The sequence below is a fragment of the Osmia lignaria genome, chromosome 6 (assembly GCF_051020975.1).
Source record: "Osmia lignaria lignaria isolate PbOS001 chromosome 6, iyOsmLign1, whole genome shotgun sequence".
Lineage (NCBI taxonomy): Eukaryota > Metazoa > Arthropoda > Insecta > Hymenoptera > Megachilidae > Osmia > Osmia lignaria.
The window spans coordinates 7551147-7574329 of record NC_135037.1 but is presented as its reverse complement, the minus strand read 5'-3'; the positions used below and the strand labels follow the sequence as shown (position 1 = coordinate 7574329).

Sequence of the window (23183 nt, the reverse complement as noted above, 5' to 3'; positions counted from 1 at the left end):
TCTTTCTTATTTTGAGAAGATTCAAAATTTGAAACTTAAATCTCAATAAGTAACGACGTTTTAATTATAATTCAGAGCAATTCTAATCTAATAGATGGAGAAGATCGAAGTATCCCGAGACCTCGTTGCCTCGCCCACGAAATCGAGTTCGCAATAACGCGGCTTGGCATTCGTGACGAACGATCGAGTGAGAATTCACCGTTTAACGATTCAGAGGAGAGCGGTTGGATGCCAGGGAAATATCAATGTTCTGCGAATGTTGAATTCAGATTACTCGAGGACCAAACGAAAAACGTGCTTCCCTTCTGTTTCACGTTGTCGATTTCCTAATAGTATCACATTCAAACAGAATATTAGGTCAACATATGATTACAGTTTATCATATTTAAAAAGAGAAATTCGTATAAATCAAATCTGAATTATTCAATTCCTGTAAAATCTTAAAAGGCTGAGGAGAATCCGAATTTAGAAAATTTGCAAAAATTTGCAATTTTCTTGACGTCGTTCAGCTGAATGCAGTTTTTGCAGTCAATGGACGTTCAAATATTATCACGAAGCTAAGAGTGACGGAAAATGTCAGTGACAGGGGCGTAGCAACGTGAGGAGCATCCTCGAAGATCGTGCACTTGCACTTTCGAAACGCATGCCAACGAGAACACGTAAACCCGTGGACGTAGAATCCGACTGGTTGGAATAATTTACCGTAATCGTCTTCGTGGATCGCATTCGCGCCTGTTGCCGCAATTATTTTTAGCCATTCACGACGGGAATGCATCGTCCCCGCCTTTTATGAATGCAACTCTCCCTTTTCATACGATTTCAGATTATCGACATCAGCTACTTGTATTCATACCTTGTGAGAACATTTTATGATTAGATTCATAGATGCTGAACAGATATCGCGTCGAGTATCTTGATGTTTTTTTATCTTCAATTAGCAGTCATTAAAGTTCATGGATATTGATTCTGCAAGATGTTATTATACTATAATAATTTCGAAGAGGATCGATCTAAACTTATCGCGTGCAGCAAATCTGGTTAATAGAATCTTAGAAATTGCTCATAAAAATTAATAGCAACCTCGATCTCCTCTTCTTTATCTAAAAATCATCCGAGTCAACGAACGAGCAAACATTCTGTACAATCTTGAAAAGCAAATTCTCGTTTGGGAATCCTCCGGCGTAATTGCGCGGTTTAAAATGAAAAGTTAAGATCGCGACGAATCGTGAAAGTCGTTAATTAAAATCGTCTTCGTCATCGTTGATGATAAGTTCACTCCAGATCTCATTGTCAGATTTGTATTCATGCGCTCTTTCGAATTTCGTAAATGCTCTTGCGGGAGACGTGACATGATGGATCTCATTGTTTCGTCAACCAGGGAGTAAAATTAATCAGAATTCAGTCGAGGTGATAGTCGCACCCTGGGCACGTTTACAAAGGAAATTATGTTACAAAAGATGATGACGAAATTCAACGACGCACGGCTTTCTTCGACAAACAGAGGTGAACGAAATTTTCCATTTTATCCTACCAATTATAGAAAAGCTACTTAAACCAATGATCAACACTGTTACGAGGTTTGTTCTTGCTGAAAGGATGACGACTCGAGGGAAAGCATGAGAATTACGTCAATCGTCGACAAGGATCCTCAGTTTCCCAGACACTTTCTACGCAATCTTCGAGGCTGCGGTTTCGCATCATTAAGAAGGGGTCGTATGGTACCCAGATGAAGCAATGAGCAGTGGAATAATCGTTCCTGATGAGTATATTAAAACATGGGTATCTTAGTGCTCGAAGGCTCCAACTCCAAATTAATGAGTTTAATAAGCAGAAGGGTGGTAATATGGCTCGCTTCAGTTTAGCAATAATGAAAATTTCAATTTTAAGGAATTTTTCAATGGACCTTTCGTCGAGGTTGAGAAGGAATCGTTGACTTTCCCCATCTTCGAGAGCACCTCACTGGTAACGATCGCGTGGTACGAACGCCGATGGGATTCGATAAGCTCCGCAAGAAGCAACCGCGTGTGCTTCTCGAACCATGTAAACACGGCTTTACACGCGAACGAGATCGCACGCGTGTCGATCGCGACCCGACTGCTTTCGTTTCACTGGTTGCTTCCTTTTCATTTCCTCCCAAGTCTTCCGAAACAGCTTGTTTCAAACGATATCCTCCAACGAACGAGAACCAAAAAATTTGAACAATTCAATTATATGAAATTTTCCAGTCTTCGTTGTGTGACCGAGTCGCGAAAGAATCGTCGCACAGTCGGCTACGATAATTGCCGTACTGTTTTCGCGACGATCAATGGTCCCAGGATTCGTGAAGGATCCCACGGTACGCACCGGGACACCATACCCGACCACTCATTATGGTGTTTTCAGCGCAGAAGAAGCACGTCTCCACGCCACGTAACCGTTATTATTTACTCAGTCGGTCGGTACTTTCATCCTTATGCAACGAAGCTAGATCCTATCTGCCTTCCTCCTCTCGTGTCAGCTCGCCTCTCCTGCTGCTTTGCGAAATCCTCGACACTCGCTTGGGAACACGGGCTGCTTCGTTCGACCGGATTCTAGAAACGGATCGCGATCGATCGGAACCGATTCATCGTTTGTTTATTCGTGAAATCGAAAGAAACCTCTGTGGGTGAATTTCATCAATCTAAGTGAGTTTGTTTCGGTTTTCGTTGTGAAAGTATTCGGTCGGTTGAGAAAAGTTTAGGATGTGCATAATGTGCTTTCTGATGTTTTTTGATTAAAATAAAGTGCCGAAGTTAATGACCCATCAATGGATCGTAAGCAAAGTTGAAATTGCAGGCTTATATAATAATGCATACAATTTTCAAATCTTACACAAATTAAAACACAACTTTGTTATTTATTTGGACGTTTCTCAATGGCGTTCGCGTAACGAACGACGAGTTAAACATCTCCCCGCTTTCCACTTAATTGTTATCCACTTCGTTAGGCAAAGTGTCTGAACGAGCACGGCGGCCGACGAGAAATTATGCAACCGAGTGCAACGCGTCCATGCAACGAGCGCATTCAATTCCTCGCCACGTACATACGCGCAATCCTTTTTTTCATACGAGTGTCAAGACGACCATAAAACTGACGATCCTTCGAAGGATCTTTCTTCAGGATTTCAGGAACTTCAATGAAACGTTAACGAGAGCGTTGAAAATGTGAAGAAATGAGAGACGTAATCGCGTATCATTTATAAAAACAAATTAATCACCGTTAATATCTTGATTTTATACGAAATAAAGTTGGTATCTTGAGTCAGGCTTCTATTAAAGCGAATTAATGACATATGAACGGCAACGTGTACACGTAATTTAGCCACTGTGGGTTCGTGTGTCTGTGGGAATGGAACACAGGTAACGTGCGACAGGTTTCTGTCCCCACTATTACCGCTCGTTACAATAAAAATGGGGCCAAAATGTTAACCACTTTCTAGAGTGGCGAGAAGTACACGTTATGAGACCGACTAATTAACCGAAATTCATTCCCCTCGATTAACTGATCATAGAATCTCTTCCTGTTTTCAGGAATAATCGTTCACTAGACCTTGTTACATAAATTCAACTCCACGGAAGAAGAGAAGTCTATTGGCCGCCACTGAGGGTCATTACAGTCTATTGAATAATAAAAAATAAAAAAGAGAAAAGTAATTTTGAATAGCATTATGATTACAACAATAATGCAAAATGGAAAATTTGAAATTTAAAATTTAAATTAAAAAATTGTGTTTATAATTATTATTACCTATTACGTACTTTGTTACAATTTAATTATCTTTACAAAACAAAATTGCATAAAATTAGCACAAATTATCTACGAGATCATGTTCATATGTTGATACAATCATGTTCACTTTTTATTCCTTCTGCAAGAAATTAGTAGGATTTTTTGCCTGAGAAAACACTCGCAATCAGTTAACAAGTTGAATTCGTGCATCTGTACGATAATGGAGGTAGTAGTTGTGCCAGTGAACATCCACCTGGTATCCCACATTCAACTAACAGTAAATACAAAGTCGTCTGCGATAGGACATCCGCGAGTCGTGGTATTCTCGTTAAAAAAAAAGACACGTATAAACTCGGCCATCTAGCCACCTCTGCGATACACTCCAGCGAGAAAAGCGGGAACGCCGCGCCGAAACGGTGACGCGGAAGAGGCGTCGCGACGAAGCAATCGCAACTTTTCAAGGAAAATTGACTCCACTTATAATTAACAATTATGCCAGTATACCCAAAGGTTTATGGGCGCAAGGTGCCTGGTTATGAACCCCACAAGGCTCACTTATCGACAATACCCCAATGGTTTCAAAGTTCATTTTTCCTATTTCAAAAAGTGCAAAATTGATAAGTTGTCGAAGTGTTAAGTTCCAAGTAAAAATGCTACAAAGTCATGATTGTGAATAAAATAATTAATTAACAAATGAACTAGACCTATGTGGGCGTTCGCGATGTCTAAAAGCTTGCGTGAACGTTCGTCGTGGAAGGAAAACTTGTTACCACCGCCTGGACACGAAACCGGAAAGCCTCTCGAACCGGTAACAACGAATCCGAGGAAAAAATTGTGTTACGTCAAAAGTCAGTCGGTTGGATCGTTTAATGGCACCAGATCGTGGAAAAGATCAATATAAAATCGAGTAGATCGTCTGATCCATTGCCATTTGCTGTAATATGGAAGGCGAGAAACGGTACTGCGTTTATTTTAAGAAAAATACTTTTCGTATTCTTCATTTTAACATCGGTGCATTAGCAAGATTGAAATGCTCAACGATAAGTTTATCTTTTATTAGCATCATTCCTCCGTCTTCCATGCAATTATTTGCATTTCACAGAAATCTATTAAGAAGATCACAGAATTGGGCACGCGAGGAGATATTCGAATAATTTCTAATTTATATAATGACACGAAATGAAATGTCAACCCGTGTTACAGTGATCGTTCCGTTTATAACGGTAATGTTTACGCGGAACCAGGGAACTTGTCGTTACTTGGTGAAGCCGTGGAAAACAATCGTAGGTTTAGAAAAAAAAAACGAGAGTTTTCAACGCGGAACGAGCAGTCGTAATGATAGCCTGCAATAGCTGGTTTTAGCTAAGTGCTAGTTACGTTGCTTCTTTCACTCTACGAAATAATATTTTAAACGATATCTACTATGTTTAGGTATCTATTGCTATCTATATACATTCGAAAATTTCACACTATTCAAGCATTAAAATATAGGGTAGAATAAGTAACTTATAGTAGGTGATCAAATTATTAGAGCCACTCGCATAAATTGACGATTTTACATAAAAATGATTCATTCTTAAATGAAAACCGAGTTAAACAGAGTTCCTGTTACTTTTTTATGATGTATTGATGCTTGTAAAATTATGATACACGGTTGAAAAAAGCGAAAGTTCTTGATTGGCCTGGAAATTCCCTGGACCTCAACCCCATTGAAAATTTGTGAGAATATTTTATTACTAGTAATAAATGTCAACTGATTGAACGTTTGACAGAAGTATGGGCTAGAAATAAAGCAATCAAAATAAATTGCTTAAAATTCATCGAAAGTATGCCGAAAAAAATTGAGGCGTAAATATAACCTTTTAAATGTACTTGTTTACTTTTATAAGTATCTTTTTGTATATTAATAGTAGAGAACTATTGATTAAAAGTTATTAAATCTAAAAACCTTAAAATTGTGGCTCTATTTCTACACAAATATGAAAAACCTATTTCTCATACCGTTGCTCTAATAATTTGATCACCCACTATTTCATCTTTTGGTGAACGTCGAAGGGAAAGGACAAGAGGAAGGGATGTTGCTATTTTTCCTGAGGAAGCCTGATTCCAGCGCAGTTATACGTTAATTTTTTATATAATAGGAATGAATATATGCCCTTTATAGGATGTTTCAGAATATCAGCTTTAACCGTGCAGTGATCGTGCTCAGCCAGCCGGCAGTAATCGGAAACAAGTTTTTTTCACCCGGAACTTACTGACCGGCGCGGCGTCGCGTCAGCGTTTTATAGCTCACCCCCACGTACCCCACTTGACGCTTACTCTGACATCGTTTTTCTTCCCTGTTTTTTGTTTACGATGTGTGTGACCTACTTTTTCTACGTCTTACTATTATCCATTCATCACTCATTGATGACTGCAAGTTTCTTTAAAGACGTGCAACTCCGGAACGGATGGTCCTATCGACTTGGAACAAAGTGTATTATTATTGTCATGCTTTCTTCTTATATTTTTACGTTGAAAATTATGAAAATAATGCACCGTCTGAATAGGTAGATTAAAGAAAAATTAAATGTTTTTTCTCTTTTTAATTATATTAGAAGGTGAATTAATATTATAGCAGTACTCGAATGAAATATTACGAGAGGTTAGTTGCTAACGTGTTAACACGTGACATTTACATTGGAACCGGGTTCTCTCGCGTCACAAAATTGTTACAGAAAAGTTCCGAGGTCAGTGATAAATGAAACGCGACCAGGACCGGTTCGATTGGTGGACAAAACTCGTGGCTCCCTTTCAAAAGCTTGCTGTTCCTTTCTGTCGAATGATAATTACTATTACTATTAATGTACAATCTTGAATCGGTGCCAAATCACTGGTAATTCTGATCAACTAATACAATCACTCTTAACATTTTCTTCTTTTCCAGTAGCATTATTTCAATTTGTAATCAGCACATGTACATGGAGAAACAGATCTCAATCTCTTCTTCGACTTATACATATTTGAACTTGAAAAGTTTCTAAAAGAAATTCAAACGTTGCAATAATATTTCACGTTTTAATTTTTCAGTATAAAACAGCCATTCGTGACGGTTCTGCGATTCTTGTGGATTTAATTTCGATGCCTAAAGCAATAATAATAAGTGGACCGTAATTACGATTTTAAATTCACTTATACAGTTACCAGCTGCAATTTCTATGAATTGTTTCGAGTTCAACGCGTTCACGTTCTGACATTGTAAACGTAGAAACGGAACCGTAGGTTATCAGATTATAGAATATAAATGAAAGGAAAATGCAATGTCAGTCGCTGAACGCAATATTTAGTTCGCTGAATCAAGCAGAACTGGTATCTCTGTTTTGTTTATCTTTTTATCTGAATCGTCCGTTCATCTAAATGGTATAAAGTAACGGTTAGCATACGGGATTGCATAATGCACTTTAAACGTAGAAATGCAACCGTGCCGTGGCACAGGCACTAATTGCGGTCGCAATGGGTTGCATGTAAAAAACGCGCATTGAAAACCAACATGTACGTTCCAGGTACTTGCTTCGTGGAAGCCGTTTCAACTCCCGTTTTGCTCCTCTTTCTATCGTTTTTTCATTTTCAACGAGGAAAAATCACTTTGATTTTTGAATATTCTTAATATTTGGTGTATTATGCAGAATTTAATCGTTTAGATTATTCTAATGTTCGGAATAATCAGATTTGCTACGGTATCGTTAAAATATACGAGAGCTACTGAATATTCAATCATTATAGAAAATGAAAGTAGGACGTTTATGTTCATGGTGTTTTCGTCTTTTCTCAGTTCTGCTATCAGAATCACGACGCGCCGCGCCGATAAAAGTGGTCGCGTCTCATAATGCACAACGCGTCGCGATGCACTAAACTAAACGACGATGGGTCGTTAGAAAAGCATTGTGGGTTGAAAATGTGCACGTGGGTTGGCAAATATGTCACGAACGTACCAAGGCACGCCTGCAGATTTCCATGGAGGAGTTGGCCAAGTTATTTGTTTGTCCACACAAGAATACTTCTAACCTTTTACAATTTAACTATAAATTTCTACATACCCCACCGTGTTTTCAACATAACAAAAATAACTACCACATCCATTACTAGTCCTTAAAAATGGTGAATGATTAAACACCTATGCTTTTCGACAGAGTAAATATTTATTTTCGTTAATTTACTGCGGATTTAATAGCCTTGTTAATCGCGGCTATCTTCTATCGTTTGAAAAATAAAAAAATTTCTAACGGTATGCTCGGAATTTTCACGGTACAGCGAAGAAACCCCTATTTGCCCGCATTCCCCTGTACCGCAGACAAGCCGCTATTATCTGTTCCCAGCTTTCGTTTTATTTTCCAAGCTACGAACTGACACACGGCGCAACGCTCGCGAAACATCTGCGATTTCTATACGCTTGAACGATCATTCGATTCATCCGTCGAATACCGAACGGATCGAGATCCGTTCAGACATACACGAGATTCTATGCGAGCTGCTTTTCTGCATGTTTCGCGTTCCAACGCTCGGGATTTATTTGATTCGAACGTGATCTCGGGTAGATCTAGAATAACATGGTTGCTCGATGTCGAAAGAATTAATTTTTTGTCGGAAGCTACAAGCGATACTATGTTACAAATATTGTTTATTCTTACTGAAAATAGAATACTGGTTATAGGTCTGCATTAATTTGGAGATTGAAGCAATTATAATATTATAATAACAAGCTCGTACTGGTAGAATTGCAATTTTTATTTTCTTATTTTAAATAGACTGTAACATGTCAAGTACAATATCAATCATAGTGTCCGTTCGTTTAGTGAAAAAGCACTGACTTTGGAGTCCAAGTTTAACCGGAGCAAATATCATAAATCTAATTATTTAATGAAAGCGTCTAATAAAAGCTTTAGAATTTTCAATAATTTATTTGAAATTACAAAATACACTAGATGAACGGACACTATGATTGGTATTGTACATATGGGTGTCATATAGTAGGCGACATGTTACAAGTGGGAGTTGTTATGCGACTAATTAGTTATCTTATTAATGATTACATGAATGCTCGCATTATCAGCTAAAATAGTGAAAATTCATTTTACCAACTTTCTACGATCCCCCCACCCGAATCACCCATCGATCTTACAAATTAAGGTTCAACGATCTCAGGAACGCAACACAATTTTCACGTTGCCAGGATTTCCTTCGTTGCGCCGTTTGATCGCACCATTGGCCGCGTATGACAAACAACTTTCTACGTTTCTTGCGTAACGTTGTCGGCAACGTATCAACGTTCGTTCCTGAATTTCGTACCTGTTATAATAGCTATAATATTTAGCAACACCTGAAAAAATTTGTCACTTAAACTCGCGCGAATAATTCAGTGACTCGATACACCGTGTAATCAGTCTACAACTTCGATACTTAACGAGCTGCTGCATGGAGTAAGAGAATCTTGAACCAAGCTCTGTACAGTGTGATTTAGGACCGCTGAAAGGAGCGAGGATATTTATAGGTACGAAAGGATTGCAGCCGGATACGAACGAGCACGCGCGTGTTATCGATTCGTGGCGCGAGTAGTGATAGCTTAGAAATCATTTTGAGTCATTTCAAATATTCAAAGTATCATATAAATGATGGTTTTTCTTTTTAAAGAAAAAATGCAATATAGAAAAAGAAAATACTACACTTCGCTATAATACTTGAAGGAATCGTTAATAATAAAATAAATATAAAATGAAAAATTCTCTAAAGTGGAACCTTCTTACCTCACAGTGCCATTTTTCCTGGTAAATTTATCATGGTTAGTTGTGTAATTCCAAATTTGAATGTGATTGAATTGCTTGACAATTTGCAACGGGGACTATCTAATACCCATTACTAGACACCGTGTAGTTTAGTCCTACCTTGCGGAGAATTCAAGATCGCCATTGCTATTCCGCATTCCGGCAAGGATCGCATACTTTTACCGTTTTGCACGTGGACAACGAAGCGTGTTCCTAGAGATTTAGTCTCTTTTCTCCTGTTATCGCGCGTAATGACTATCATTAGAAGAGGACGTTACTCGTTAGACTTTCTTACTTAGCTAGCTTTTGTTGGGGTGATTGATTGACGTGTGCGTGATTTAGAATCAAAAGACTTTTGCTTTTATTTCAGCGGCTTGATTGCTGCGGAATGTCGTCGGTAATTGGCGCCTCTAATTTTGTATAGTCGAATAATTAAGTAATAAAGAAGAGGATGAGCTTTGAATAGTACTAAAATAATAATAACCGAACATCAAATGCAATAGGAGATCTTAATTATTATATGAAAGGTGATAGAATAAGAATTGTAAATTTAATTGAGCATCACCTTTTCCATTTGTAATAAAAGCAGAATGAAATATACATAGCTTTAGAGATTAAAGGTGTGCAACGAAAGTGAACATTAATACAGAATAGAAATTCCAGATCGTGTTCATAGCTCGGTTATGAATCTCAAGTGGAAAATATGAAAATTTTCTAACGCGAGCCTCTAATCTACGATCGCAGGAATGGAAGGACGCTTATTATAATTACAAAGTGGCTGATCCTTACGAGCTGAGTACATTCGTCTTGCTTTCTTCTTACGTAAAATTATCGTTGACGTTTGCTGTGATAATGTCTTCCGTATTCGAACATCTAAAGAATGTGTTTATTTAATTGCAGATGAGCTAAGCTATTACGAGATCCAAGAAGCATTTGTAAATTACACGATCGATGAATTCATGCTGAAACTGACAGGTCGTTGAAAAACGTTCTATAATATAATGCTTAACGAATTGGAACCTCGTTTCGCTTTCTTCATTTTCTTTGTTACTGTTTTGCAACAAAGTAAACGACTTTGGCTCCCGACTCTAAGATTCAAGACTTTCGATTTTAATTAGATGAAATTTGTGAAACGGGAACTTGGAAATTGTTTTCTTCATCAATTTGATATTCGCAGTATGATTCCCTATAGACTATAGATACCGAGGATTCGTCCGGAGAGTCGGCGACACACGGTACTTAGAAATTCTGAACTTTGCGACTTCTCAGCTTCCATTTACCTATACTTATTTTAAACCTTCAACTTAATTTGTCACACATCATACAAGCTATTCGAATAATCACTCGAAGGCGGAGGAGGAAGAAGAATCATCGCGGATGGATGTTGGAGGACGAAAGCACGGTTACAACGGTAAACGTCCTAGGACGAAGGACAACGGGTTGTCGGCTCCATTATGCGTCATCGAATCGTTAAGTCAACGATGACCACGAGCAACGGGATTACGCACACGCGGATACGGGATCTCGCGGATCGTTCGAGCCATAAAGTTGTAATTTGCCGAATGATCGATCGGTCTTCTGCGTGTCGTCGAAGCGTGGGTCGACTACGATTATTCGTTGCATGACGAAATAACAGGAAGACGACAAGTATATCGATAGAAAGTCCTGGCGAACGACGAAGCGAAATTATAAAGCAGAAACGTAAGAAGAAGATCGTTGAAGCTTTTTTATTATTCGATGAAAACGATCGCCGATACTCTCTCCGTCGAAGATGTCAGATTATTTAAAAAAAGAAACGGAACGAAGAAAGAGGAAGAGAAGGTGGTAGCTGTAAAGAAACCATAAAGGCGCGAGATTCGTTCCTGATCGAAGCGACGGAGAAAGTACTCGTGCGTAAGAAAGAAATTCAAGCTGTTCGTAGGAATCCCGTGACGCAGGAATTCTCTGCTTTCCTATAATTCAGTTTCACAATCGACGGTTAGATAATAACAATCAGAAATACTGAGGAAACATTGTATTTTCTTTTCTGTACATTTGCAACATCGATTTTTCATGAACGGTAAGGTAAAGATTAATTTTTCAACGAGGTTCACGTTTGTCTTTGGGAAGGAAGAAACGGGAAACGAACTTTCTCCGGTAGAAGAAATTCAATCTCCTTTGTTACCGATCGATCGGTGAAACGAGTTTTCGTAGAGAATCTTTCTTTCTCACACAGAGAAAACTGAATCACGATGTTTGAAATCGAGTCCCGTTGCAAAATTGATTTCGACACGATCGATGGCGATCTAAATTTATCCGTGATCGAACGTATGGCAATCAAACGATCGTTGTATGAAAGGAGCATAACGGAACGAAGCACGGCGATCGAGAAGGATCAAAAATGAACAATTTCCATTCGTCATACCAGTTATAAATATTGTTTTATTATTTTGAAATTTAGAATCATTATATTAATCGGGGCTCGAAAATACTCTAATATTATTTCAATAATTAGAATGTGCCTGAAGATTATAATATTCATAAAACCTTGTAAATTTAGCCGTGGAAACGGCAGACAGGACCAGTTTTCTGAAATTCTTGTTGGACTCTTTAGTTGACTGGATTCTTTCTCGCGATATTTTCGAGGTTCCATTCGTTTCGCGTTCAACGACATCCGACGAAATGGACTCAGTTGTCGTAAACTGGTCACTAAATGACCCTGTATCAAACGTTTTTGGACGAGAACCGTTTTCTTTTTTCCGTTGTGGGTATCAAATCCCGTTTGATTCGATTATTTATTCCTTCGGATTAGGTTTCTCCGTGGTGCTATTTTAGAATGACGGTTTTTGAGTTTCAAATCGGTATTTCATTATTTTTGAGTCCCATTAAAAAAAGAAGCAATTATTATTAATAAGTTATTAGGTTCGTTAGATCTACATTCTCCTAAAAATTCCTATGCTCTTGATTTTCCAATCAGAACAATCATTTACGCCATTAATAACACCAATTTCCTTGAGAGCAAGTGAGTACATAAATGAAGTTCATAAGGGATTGGGGAACGAAACAAGGTGCTCGTTAGTACATGACACGGAATTAATGCAACATGTCCAAGATGCTAATAGGATGACGTTAATGAGGATCGACGAAGGAACGTGGTTATAGGTTTTCGAGGTCGTAACTGTCGAATAGCCGAAGGAAACTCAGAATTCACGACGAGTCGATATTTCAGGCCAACATACGTTCAGGCAAAACACGTAAATAGGTTTCTAGGAGGATATTTTTTCTCTTTCCTTGAAAACTAGTTCTGTCGCATAGGAATGCCTTAGATCGCATTGATGAGAGGACTAGTCGAGTTTGCGACACGATGCTGTTACAAAATCCTTATACGCGCTGTTCTGTACCATTAATCTTATTGTCGGATCGAAAGATATTGCTGGAGAAAATAAGACTTGATTTTTTAGAACAAAGATTTATAAAAAGAAAATTGTATACTTTTTAAATCATAAGAACATTAAAAATTGAACGAAACGATATAATACAACATCCTTCTCCAGATCATTTATTCTCCCCAGGAAAGAAAAAATGATCAACTCTTAAATCAAACTTTCGTCCAGCAAAGAAACAGCACAAAAACACGAAGATGAATTGGTTTTCCGTTCGGTATGTCCTTAATTTCTTAGCAACGACATCGTGAACTTGAATTCCAGTGACGGACAGTGTGCCACTCTCGAGGCGGGGACCATTCAGAAAACGAGGAAGCAAACGTTTGCCAGTGATGTCACGTAACGACCCGTTAGGAAGGCCTTTTGTTAACACGGTTGCATAAGATTATGCAAAAATCTGGGTCACCGATCGGACAAGAGAAACCAATCCGGGCTTCGATCCGTACCGGAGTACGTTATTACACAGTATCTGTCGTATCGGTTGGCTTTATACGGTTTAGAACACGCGACACGTACGAACAGGGCCCGTTAACAGCGATCGCGTGCGATCTGTCATCGTGGAATTCCAACGCGTTTCCTCCTTCGAATCGCTCTGAATATCTGCTCGAAGCAACGAAAGTGCATGGTTTTATGTACACTTGCAGACGATTGGACGTTGAACGCGGAAGCGGATATTTTGTCGTTTCGATTGATGCTGTTCTTATTTTTATTCGATTTTGGATTGAAGCAAATTGGTAGGCGTGGAAGAGCAGTATTAGTAATGATAGGATCGGTGTTGGTGCTTTAGGTGATAATAGGATTCGTATTGATAGTGTTGGCGATGGAAGCATTCGTGTCGGTGGTATTATTAATAATAGAATCGGTATTGCTAGTATCGGCAATAACAGAATCGGTATCGGTAGAATCGGCAATAATAGAATCTGTATCGATGACATTAACAATACTAAAATCGGTACCAGTAGTATCGGCAATAATAGAATCCGTATCGATGGTATTAAAAAATAATAGAATCCGCACCGGTAGTATTAGCGATAGTAGAATCTTCATCGGTAGTATTACCGTGCCGTCCCTATCAGCAAAAGTAGAATTACTATTACTAGCGCCACTAATACTAATACCAGTTTTATGGGAGAGTCTCCCGAGTATAAAATAAGAAAGTGAGATCGGTGATTAAGAAGCGGTCAGCATCTCGGAAACTTGTAGGTCATCAAAGCGAATCTCAGGTGGGGGCGATAGAGAAGAAACGTACGTGTTTCTTTTCTCACTCGAGCACACGGATGAGTTCGAGTTCGTGAAATTAGGACCCTGGTCCGAGGACTCGATACAAGGGAATGCAAACTTTCATCGCCTGGAGCACTCGGACGCCGGGAGAGTGATCTCCACGTGTCCACTTTCATGAACCGAACACTCCCGTGGCACATTTTTTTTTTACCACGGATGCGAAACTACCGTCTTCCTTGTAATTAACCTTCTCATTCATTCTTCCCTTACAATACGAGTCTCTGCGAAATGCAATTTTTATTATAAATTAATTTCTAATCATTTTTTGGAAAATTTATTACATTTGTAATTACTTGTATAAAAAAACATGTATTTTATTTATTTATATAACGTAGACGAACGCAGATATGTATTTTATATTGGAGCTACCACTGACATGAATTTCGTAATAAAGATAAGATCAGTAATCGAGGTTATCAATCTTGGGAGAATGATCTGGAAAAATTAATTAACGTCATTGAGCGGACGTAAATAGGACGCTGGGTCATGATGACCGTGACATGGCACGTCCCTTTCCAATTCTTACGTTGTCCTTGATCAAGACTGAAAACTGTGCGTTTGCTGTTACTTGTATGCACTAGTTGTATGCATTTAAATGCAACTGGCGTTTCAATTTGTTCAGTGGCCTTCCAAGTAGCCGGCGGCCTTTCATTCCTCGTTTCTAATAGAACGGTGCCGGTGAAATGAACAGATTTGTGTATTTCTTCGCTTTTCCTTCGGCAACGAAATAGCATATATTTTTCTTTTTCTTTTAAACATATAAACGCTTAAAACATTCTGAATGCATCGAAAGAGGGTGAAAATTTCCTCCAAGTTTCTAATATTCGAATTTTTATGACAGCTTCAGTCTCAACTCTAATTGGATCGTGTCGACAGCAAAGAAGCATCGTGATCATTGGGAGAAAACTGGGCTACGTGATATTTCGTCGCGGTTTCACTTCGATCGACTGGGAGACATTTACAACTGGCCTCGTAACTTTCAATTAGTCGGAATTTTCCGCATCCCGAGCCTTCAAAACGTTCACAAATTACTTTGATACATCATCATCAAGAATCACTTTCTTCTATCCATGATAAAACATTATCTTTTTAAATCTCAACAATTTTCCAACTACTCTGGTGTGCTCTAACGATTCCTTGTTTCTATTCACTCGTTAATTTCAATGATCGGTATGATAATAAAAGAAAGTCGAATAGAATCGTTGAGTCACGGATGCATACATTAACATGAGGTTTATCGTTGTAATTGCATTCCTACGTCGATACACTTCTGTCTCGCGTGTCCTTTTACGTGGGCAGCCCCAGCTGTGACGCAAATGCCACGAAAATGTCGCTCCACCGACTCGTTGCCAATCTGGGTTCCCAGTATTCAATTATTATACAACAGCAGTACAATTTAACTCGCGCGGAAACCGTGAATTAAGCATCGATTAAGGATTTTGACGTTAAAATTCACAAAATGGAATTAATCGCTACTTTGGTCCCTGAAAGACCTCATAGACGCGATTGACCCAGCCTAAGACACTGAATTCTTGAAAAATATCAGTTCCCATTGACTCTATATGATACTGAAGAGACGGAGGAATAGGGAAACGAAGTTCGCGCGTGGAACAGAGGCGGTTGCATTATTCCAGGTATTTTTGTCGGCGCCGGTTGGCCTTGCGGACATTACCTCCGGTGTTCCATTCACCATGGCTAAACAGGAGAGATCGTCGTTCGCAAGGATCTCTTGTAAACGAAGCCTCGATTCCAGCCAGCGAGGCAGCGAGGCTCGTTCGTCTTCTCGGTGAAAGAGTCGTCTACGGTTGGTGAATCGGTAATATACGATCGTATCGCGAGCCCTATGCACGATAGATGCCCGCAAACGGACCGTTTGCGGCTTGCATAACGTCCTCGCCGTCTTTACGCCGATCTTATCGTCCCCGCAGTTTGTTTTCCGACGCGTCTTCGACGCCTCTTCTCCGACCGCTGTCGCAAATATCTGTCGAAGATTCTTTTTTTTAAGCGAGAAATTGTGTAAGAATTGGACAGATTAGTTAATTTAAATACTACTCGGAATTTTGATCCACAGTGAAAGTGTTTCTTTCGATAAATTTATTTCCCAAGTTTCAAAGGTGGATACCAGTTTTCGTTTCGCAGCCGTAAGCCCCGAGTCATCGTTCGCGAATCCGCTCCGGCATTAATTGAGGAATTATGTGCCGGCGAGTGATTACATGCATGTTTAATAAAGACGCGAGGCTCCGTTCTATCAAGACTCGTCGACCGCGAAATTAAACATTCATGAAGCCTTCGAGTTACTTCCACCGGGGGAGAATGAAGGAAAAAAAACACCGTGAATTTACTTGTCCCGTTAAAAAATCGGCTCCTGAACACTGGCGCGTTAATAATTATTCTTCGTCACGTATTTCTGTTTATTTTCCGGATCATATGGGTCACAAGAATTTACGCGACGCATTGTTACGTCGCGCAGACCGTTACATGAGTTTGTAGCCACGACTATTATCCGTTTAATGTATTCGTAGCCGTTAATGTTAATTCCATTGAACTTATGCAACTCGTCCCTCAAATTTACCTTCATTCACTAATTCGCCTCACGACGCTATCAATTTCGATCTAGCGCTCGTTCGTGTCCACTTTCTCACGGGTCTAATCAGAAATCTGTAGAGGTATGTGCAATTATGTATACAGTAGAACTACATTTGTCTGAACGATATTTTCCTTGATCGATTGAATTTATTAGAGATCTTATCGGCGAAGCTATTAGTCCAATTACCTATATAGTAAAATTTGATAGATGGAGTTTTGAAAAATTGTAATTTGTCATTTGGATAACTTAATACCTCCAAAATTGTATTATTTATTATCAAAGCGTTGTTCGCTCGAATGACAAAGTGTATAATTTTAATTAATCTAATTGCCAAACGTTAGTTATCTACCCTCCTACTCTTTAATCTGCCACGACAAACACGTTAACAAGGAACACCGGTACCTATTCGTGTAAAATGGCTAGTTAATTCCTGGACAGGTTTTAATCGCAGGAAAACAGTTGCACGTACAACGCGACGCGAACAATCGCCACGGTGAGAGCCCCGCGTAAAAGTGGATATCCTATTACTGGAAAACAAGCGCGGTTATCTCGTCTTCAACAGGCGGAAGAAACAGCTGTTCACCGGGTGGAATGGTATTCCGATCAGCTTCCTATCCGTCGTCTTCGGGGTTTACACGTTGTAATCACGCCAAAACCGAACTGGCTGACGACAAACCCTTCCTGCATTCGCGAATTGCACAACGCGTTCCGCGACAAGTCTTTTCTCCCTTCTTCGAGGCTACCAATTAGAAAGTGTTTAACGCGTTTACAGCCGGTCGCTGGCTAACCTGATGCAAATGTCGTTTGCACAAGAGCTGACAACTCCAAAGCTGGCCAGAGACTTCAACGCCTGGAGCGCCATGTGCGTCAGTCGACATTCTTTCTTTGAACGAGAAACTAGTTTTTCGAAAAGAAAAATATCCTCGTTCTTTTGGAACAATGACACATTTCGTAAATAGTTAATTTTAAAATTAATTGCAAAAATTTGCAATTTTTATCTAGCAAACTGACGTTATGCTGTCAGAGTATATTCTTATAAATAATAACAAATTCACCAAGGAATTTTTCCTGTAATCTAAACAGTGAGCGAATAAATTTTCTTGCAATCCATTCAATTATCCTGAATCAACCGAGACAAATTTCTATTTAGAGCCACGATTCTCCAAGTATCGCGTAGGTGTATAAGGTGACAGGTGAACTCACCCTGGGATCGCGTTTCCACGTCAACGGAGAGCAACAGGATCGCTAGGATTAGCAGTTTCGTGAACCAGAGCCTCCACATGTCTTCGCCCATCTGCTTCCCACGTACCACAAAATTACCAGCTGACTTGGTGCACTCTCATGTAAAATGGTCCCGGATGGATACGTAGCCCGTTACATCGGCACCAAAATAACCGAACGTTATCTGCACTTAACGCGACCGTTTATCACCTTGCTCGCGAACCGTTCAGTTTCACGAATGAACGCACGAAAAACAAAAATTGAATTAATTTAAAAAAAAAAACAGAAAGGGTGATCTTTGAATAAAGAATTTGATAAGAGGAACGATATTATCCACCTGGTCAGCAGACAGAGTGCGGTTAACGAGAGCTACGGTACTCGAAGAGCTGAGCAGTCGACCGATTGACCTTTCTCCGGGTGCGTAACTTTGTCTGTGTCCCGGTGAGGACTGAAGGGGAAGCAAGGCCCGCCGCCGGCTGTTGGGGAACCGGAGAAAGGTGTATCGAGAGAGAGGCCAGAGGCAAGCAGGTAAGACCCCTCTTCTATCGCTCTTTTCCCCTTCTACTTAATATCGTTCCCTCTCTTCTTTGTCTTTCTTACTTGTTTACCTCGTTTTCTCGTTTCCTTCTTCTTAGCGAATGGGCCCGTTCGCGCGACGCGTCGCTCTATTCCTTTTTGATCGTCCCTTTATTGTCATTGTAATTACACCTGATAATTTATCGCGGACGAACGCGGCCTTGTCTGATATCACGCTCTTCCTTCCTGCTTTTTGGAAAATAAGGGATGATAGATGGGTGATTGATTTGGCTTCGATATATAAAGTGAACTGTGACCAACTGGGTTTATTCGAGAAAATTTTAATTAATATTGATTTATGATAAATTTAAAAATGAATAATTCCTGTTCTCAATAATTAGAGCTTCCACATATTTAAATATACATAGTCAACTTTTCACTGTGGCTGTAGAGTGTTAGGATTTTAAAATCTGTTTTTTTTTTTCATTTAAATTATTCAATTTCAATTTCGTAAGAAATCTCTTGGTTAAAGATGGATACACCGCGAGACAAGATATTGCAACAAATATTCATAAAGAAAGTTGTTCGATTAATTCCAGCAGGGAGCCGGCTTGGACACCGGTCTTTCACGTAGTGGTTGTAGTAAGTTCCTGTATTGCTACTTTCGAACTGTACTGCATGGTCACCCGTTACGTGGTAATTCTACCGACTCTGCCACTGACGTCGCAGCTGTTACATTTCAACTAATCTGTCTATCAAACCACCATTTTGTTAATTAAAAAATCCTCGGAACTCCTTGGTATTCAGCAACTGCAAATTCATAGTAAATTGCATAGAATTGTTGAAGAAATATCCCCTACATCGATTGAAACGTTAAGTTGATTGATGATCAAGGTGAATATATATCTTCAAGTTTTGATTGGATTTAAATTATGTTCAATGGAATTGTAATTGAAGTTTGATAAATTGAATATTTTCAATTTAATTTGAATTTTGTAACTTATTAGAATGTAAAATATACAGATGAGAAAAGAAACGAGAGAATCTCGACACTCTCTTCGTTTCGAGGATACGTAAAAAATTACTTTCAAAAATAACGGATCCTCGATTTACTTTTCTCCCGAGGAGAAAATTAATGTATGCGAAGTGATCGCTTGAAAATCATCGACGAGATGTCCCTTTCAATACTTGGATGTTTCAAGTATTTTCTCACAAAACACTTTGACAATCGGTTAATTTACATAAAACTAAAAATTATTATTCTAAATAAATTATTCTTCTATATAGATACCTTAATTTAAAAAAAAGGAAAAAAACTTTAATTGTAATTTGCTTCAAAATCTTCCATTATTAAATATCATAAATATTTAGATAAGAACATTATTACACGCCATAATATTATTATCTTTAATAGACTTAAATTCGATGCGAACACCGGTGCAATTTCCCGAAACGCATCGAAGCGAATCCGGTCGTTTCCCAATAAGGTGGTAGTTCACCTGTTGTTCAGTTTCTACCGAATGATCTCGAGGAAGAAACGGGCACGGTACTTGAAGGAAGCTGTACAGAAGGATAGTGGCACGATCGTCGAGGTGGGAGGTTCGTATTATAGGTGGCGACCCGAGGACCTACATTCGCGCGGAACGAACGCTTCTCTCCGCGATGTCTGCCTCGATCGAGAAGCCATGGTCGCCTAAAGTATTCGTGTCGATGCCGACCGATTCTCGAATTCCCTCGCCGAGATTCCACTGGAGAAATTACCCTCCCTCCCATTTCCTCTTTCCATTCTTTCTCCGTTTTTCTTCTTCGAGTTCGGTTGCCTTGCATCCGGACCGAGCGTCACGCTCGTGGACCGCGAAATTGAACGGCTGACGTCGCTCGAACGGCGTTCCGCGACTTGGACAGCCGGGAAAAATTAAAAACACCAGGCGAGGGAAACCTTTGTTTAGATGGACGACAATTGCACGATTCTCGAGAATAGTTTGATGATAGAGTCGCTGGGATTTAATGATACCTGGATGAGTTTCGTGATTGTTGAGAGAATAGGATCGTGTCGTTTGTTTACTTTTTATAACACACTTAAGATGATGCTTCTCTTTTATACGTGTAATGAAAAATGAGAAATCAGTTAATTTGTCTTGCGAGGAAAATGCAAATGTAATATACTTTCTTCTTACGATTAGTAAGAACTATAATTGCATAGTTAACAGAACAGGAATAACATGTTAATTTGACTTCTTTCTGATCATTTGACAAATTAAAATGTTTTCACTTTATGTAATTAATTTGGAAAAAATATCGAGGTTGTTTGTTCGAAATAACTACTGGAATTCGTGACGAATGAAGCGTCGACTCGTTCAAACGAATATTCATTCTCTGCACGACACACTAACCCGTTCGTCCCATATAATGAACTAGATTTGTAATGTATGTATGACTTAAGTCACACCTTCGTAGTATCGTTTACTTTAACACGATCCAAGGAAATGTATAATTATAGTTCACTGAAACCATAAAAAGTCAGCTGCAATTATAATAATTTTCTAATAATTTTCATATCCAAGCTTTCAACCTGCTACCTTACTTTGTTAATATCATAGTAACAGAATCATAGGTCAGTTCACAAAGGAACGACCTAAATTGTGAAACGAACTTTTTCTTTAACACCTTGAATCGTGTAAACACTTATTTGTGTCGTTCTTCCGCATAGCGTCGCCAAGAAATATGCAGAAAATGTCGGCGACAAACGTGAAAAAGGCGTAGTCGAACTTTCTAATTCGATGGCAAGGATCTGTCTAACGAGCGACAGAGCGCAAGGACGACCAGAGATCGTAAAGCTCAAGCGAGCGTAAAAATGGCGGTGCAGCTAGTGAATCGATTCCATCCGTTTGCCAAAGAATCGAAATAAGATTACGTTGTATCTCGTTATGCACCATCGATGTCAATATTACACGTTTCCCTGCGTTCCCCATTATTCTGCTTTTGCGTAATTTCGATATCATTACACCCGGCCGGGCCATTGTACCATTTCACAAGAACAAATGGCGACAATTTTATTCCTCTGACTTTTTCCTTTTCTGGAGAATCTTGAGCGGGCATTTTAATTCGTAATTTCATGCTTGTAAGCGTTTAACATGTTTAGAGATACATTTTAATTAGTTTACTATATACATATTCCGATTGCTCCACTTAATGATTGAAAACGACTTTCCTTGTGCAATGGTAGATGAAACTTGATTCTATATAATTTATTGAATAAATCAAGTTTTCGTTTCCAAGATTAAAATGTAAGAGAGATTGATGGAATGTGGTAGAATCGTGGAATGTGGTAAGACTTGATACTTTGAAGAATTCTGTGTGGCTGGAACGATGTTTTTTGGTCGACGCGCTGTTTCCGCTCTTCTCGCTGTTGAATTTTTAATTCGATATTTTTATTACATTTTTATGTTAATGGTAGAAAATAACTTTCTCACATTGTATTTGATAACGATCGGCCATTTCTATAATTTAGTAATTAAAATATCTAACTGGTGCCACTCTTTAAAATAACGACGTTGACCTGAGACCAATTTAAAAGCAATTTTCCAAATTCTGTCAGTTTGATAGATCGGATCAATGTACACGTTCATTAGCCTCTTTGCTCGTACCCAGTTTACTTCGTTTTTACTTAATTTGTATCAAGCGCCACATTTGAAACGAAACGGTGGACAGAGTGAAAGTGTAGTTAACTCATGGACGAATTGGGAAGGTAAATCGAAGCCAATTAAACGTTGGATCTTCCAAATGTATCGAGTGGTTCGTCGACGAGGAATTCGGATATTGGGTGAACAAGATTCTTCTTCATTTGATGTAAGCTTCTCTTAATTAACATCGACATTCTGAAGGAAATAAACTGGTGACATAGTTCATTCACATCTTTCAAGTATCAATGAGAATTGCAAATGGGACGAGGATCGAAGATCGATTTATAACAGAAAGAATATGGCAATAATTTAGCAAAGCAAAAATCTCGCTAACTTTCACTCTTATCCACGTGATCGGTGTCCCCCTCTTCGCTTTTCTTCGTCACAGTCTTTTAGAGAAATTCATTGCAACTGCAATCGTTGCAGCTGCGTTTGAGACACGCACAGGAAGTCGAAGGTTCGACGTAGGGGAATAAAAATTGTTCAAACTTTCTCGAATCATGTTTACGCTCGGATCTCGAATTACTTTGCACTCTTTCAAAGGTTTCAATTTTTCAAATCCGAATCGTGTTATTTCTCGTGTTTCAATCCTTATTCTGGGAATAATGTGTTCCTATCGTTATATAACAAAGTGGCATAAGGAACGAAATGAAGAAAGATCGAGGAAACACGAGAAACGAGCTTCGAGAATTCGTTGTGTACACGTGACTTATTCACATGTTCCAGTTTCGTAGTTTATTTCACAATCAAACACTTTTTTCTTTCTGTCGTATTTTTCCTTCCTAGCGACTCCTTTGTTCCCCGCGAGAGATGAGAGCGAGACGAATTCACGCAATGCGTGAAATTACGCAAACGAAACTGTTTGCTTTCGTTTCGCGAGAAAATTACTTTTTAAGGGACAATAAATGATAAATCATAAAAAGGTTAA

The 23183-nt window shown here is 39.0% G+C and overlaps 1 protein-coding gene across 4 annotated transcripts in view; it reads right to left on the bottom strand.

Annotated features, from left to right (window-relative positions):
- The window catches only part of LOC117601274 (uncharacterized), a 57394-nt gene extending 38856 nt beyond the window's left edge, over positions 1 to 18538 (bottom strand). For 3 of the 4 annotated variants that reach the window (XM_076688555.1, XM_076688556.1, XM_076688557.1), the window contains exon 1: positions 18039 to 18538. In XM_076688555.1, coding sequence (XP_076544670.1) covers positions 18039 to 18129 — 91 coding nt within the window. In that variant the 5' untranslated portion in view covers positions 18130 to 18538. The remainder of the gene's footprint in view (positions 1 to 18038) is intronic. The other variant, XM_076688558.1, reaches the window with a different exon arrangement.
- Positions 18539 to 23183: the final 4645 nt, after the last annotated feature.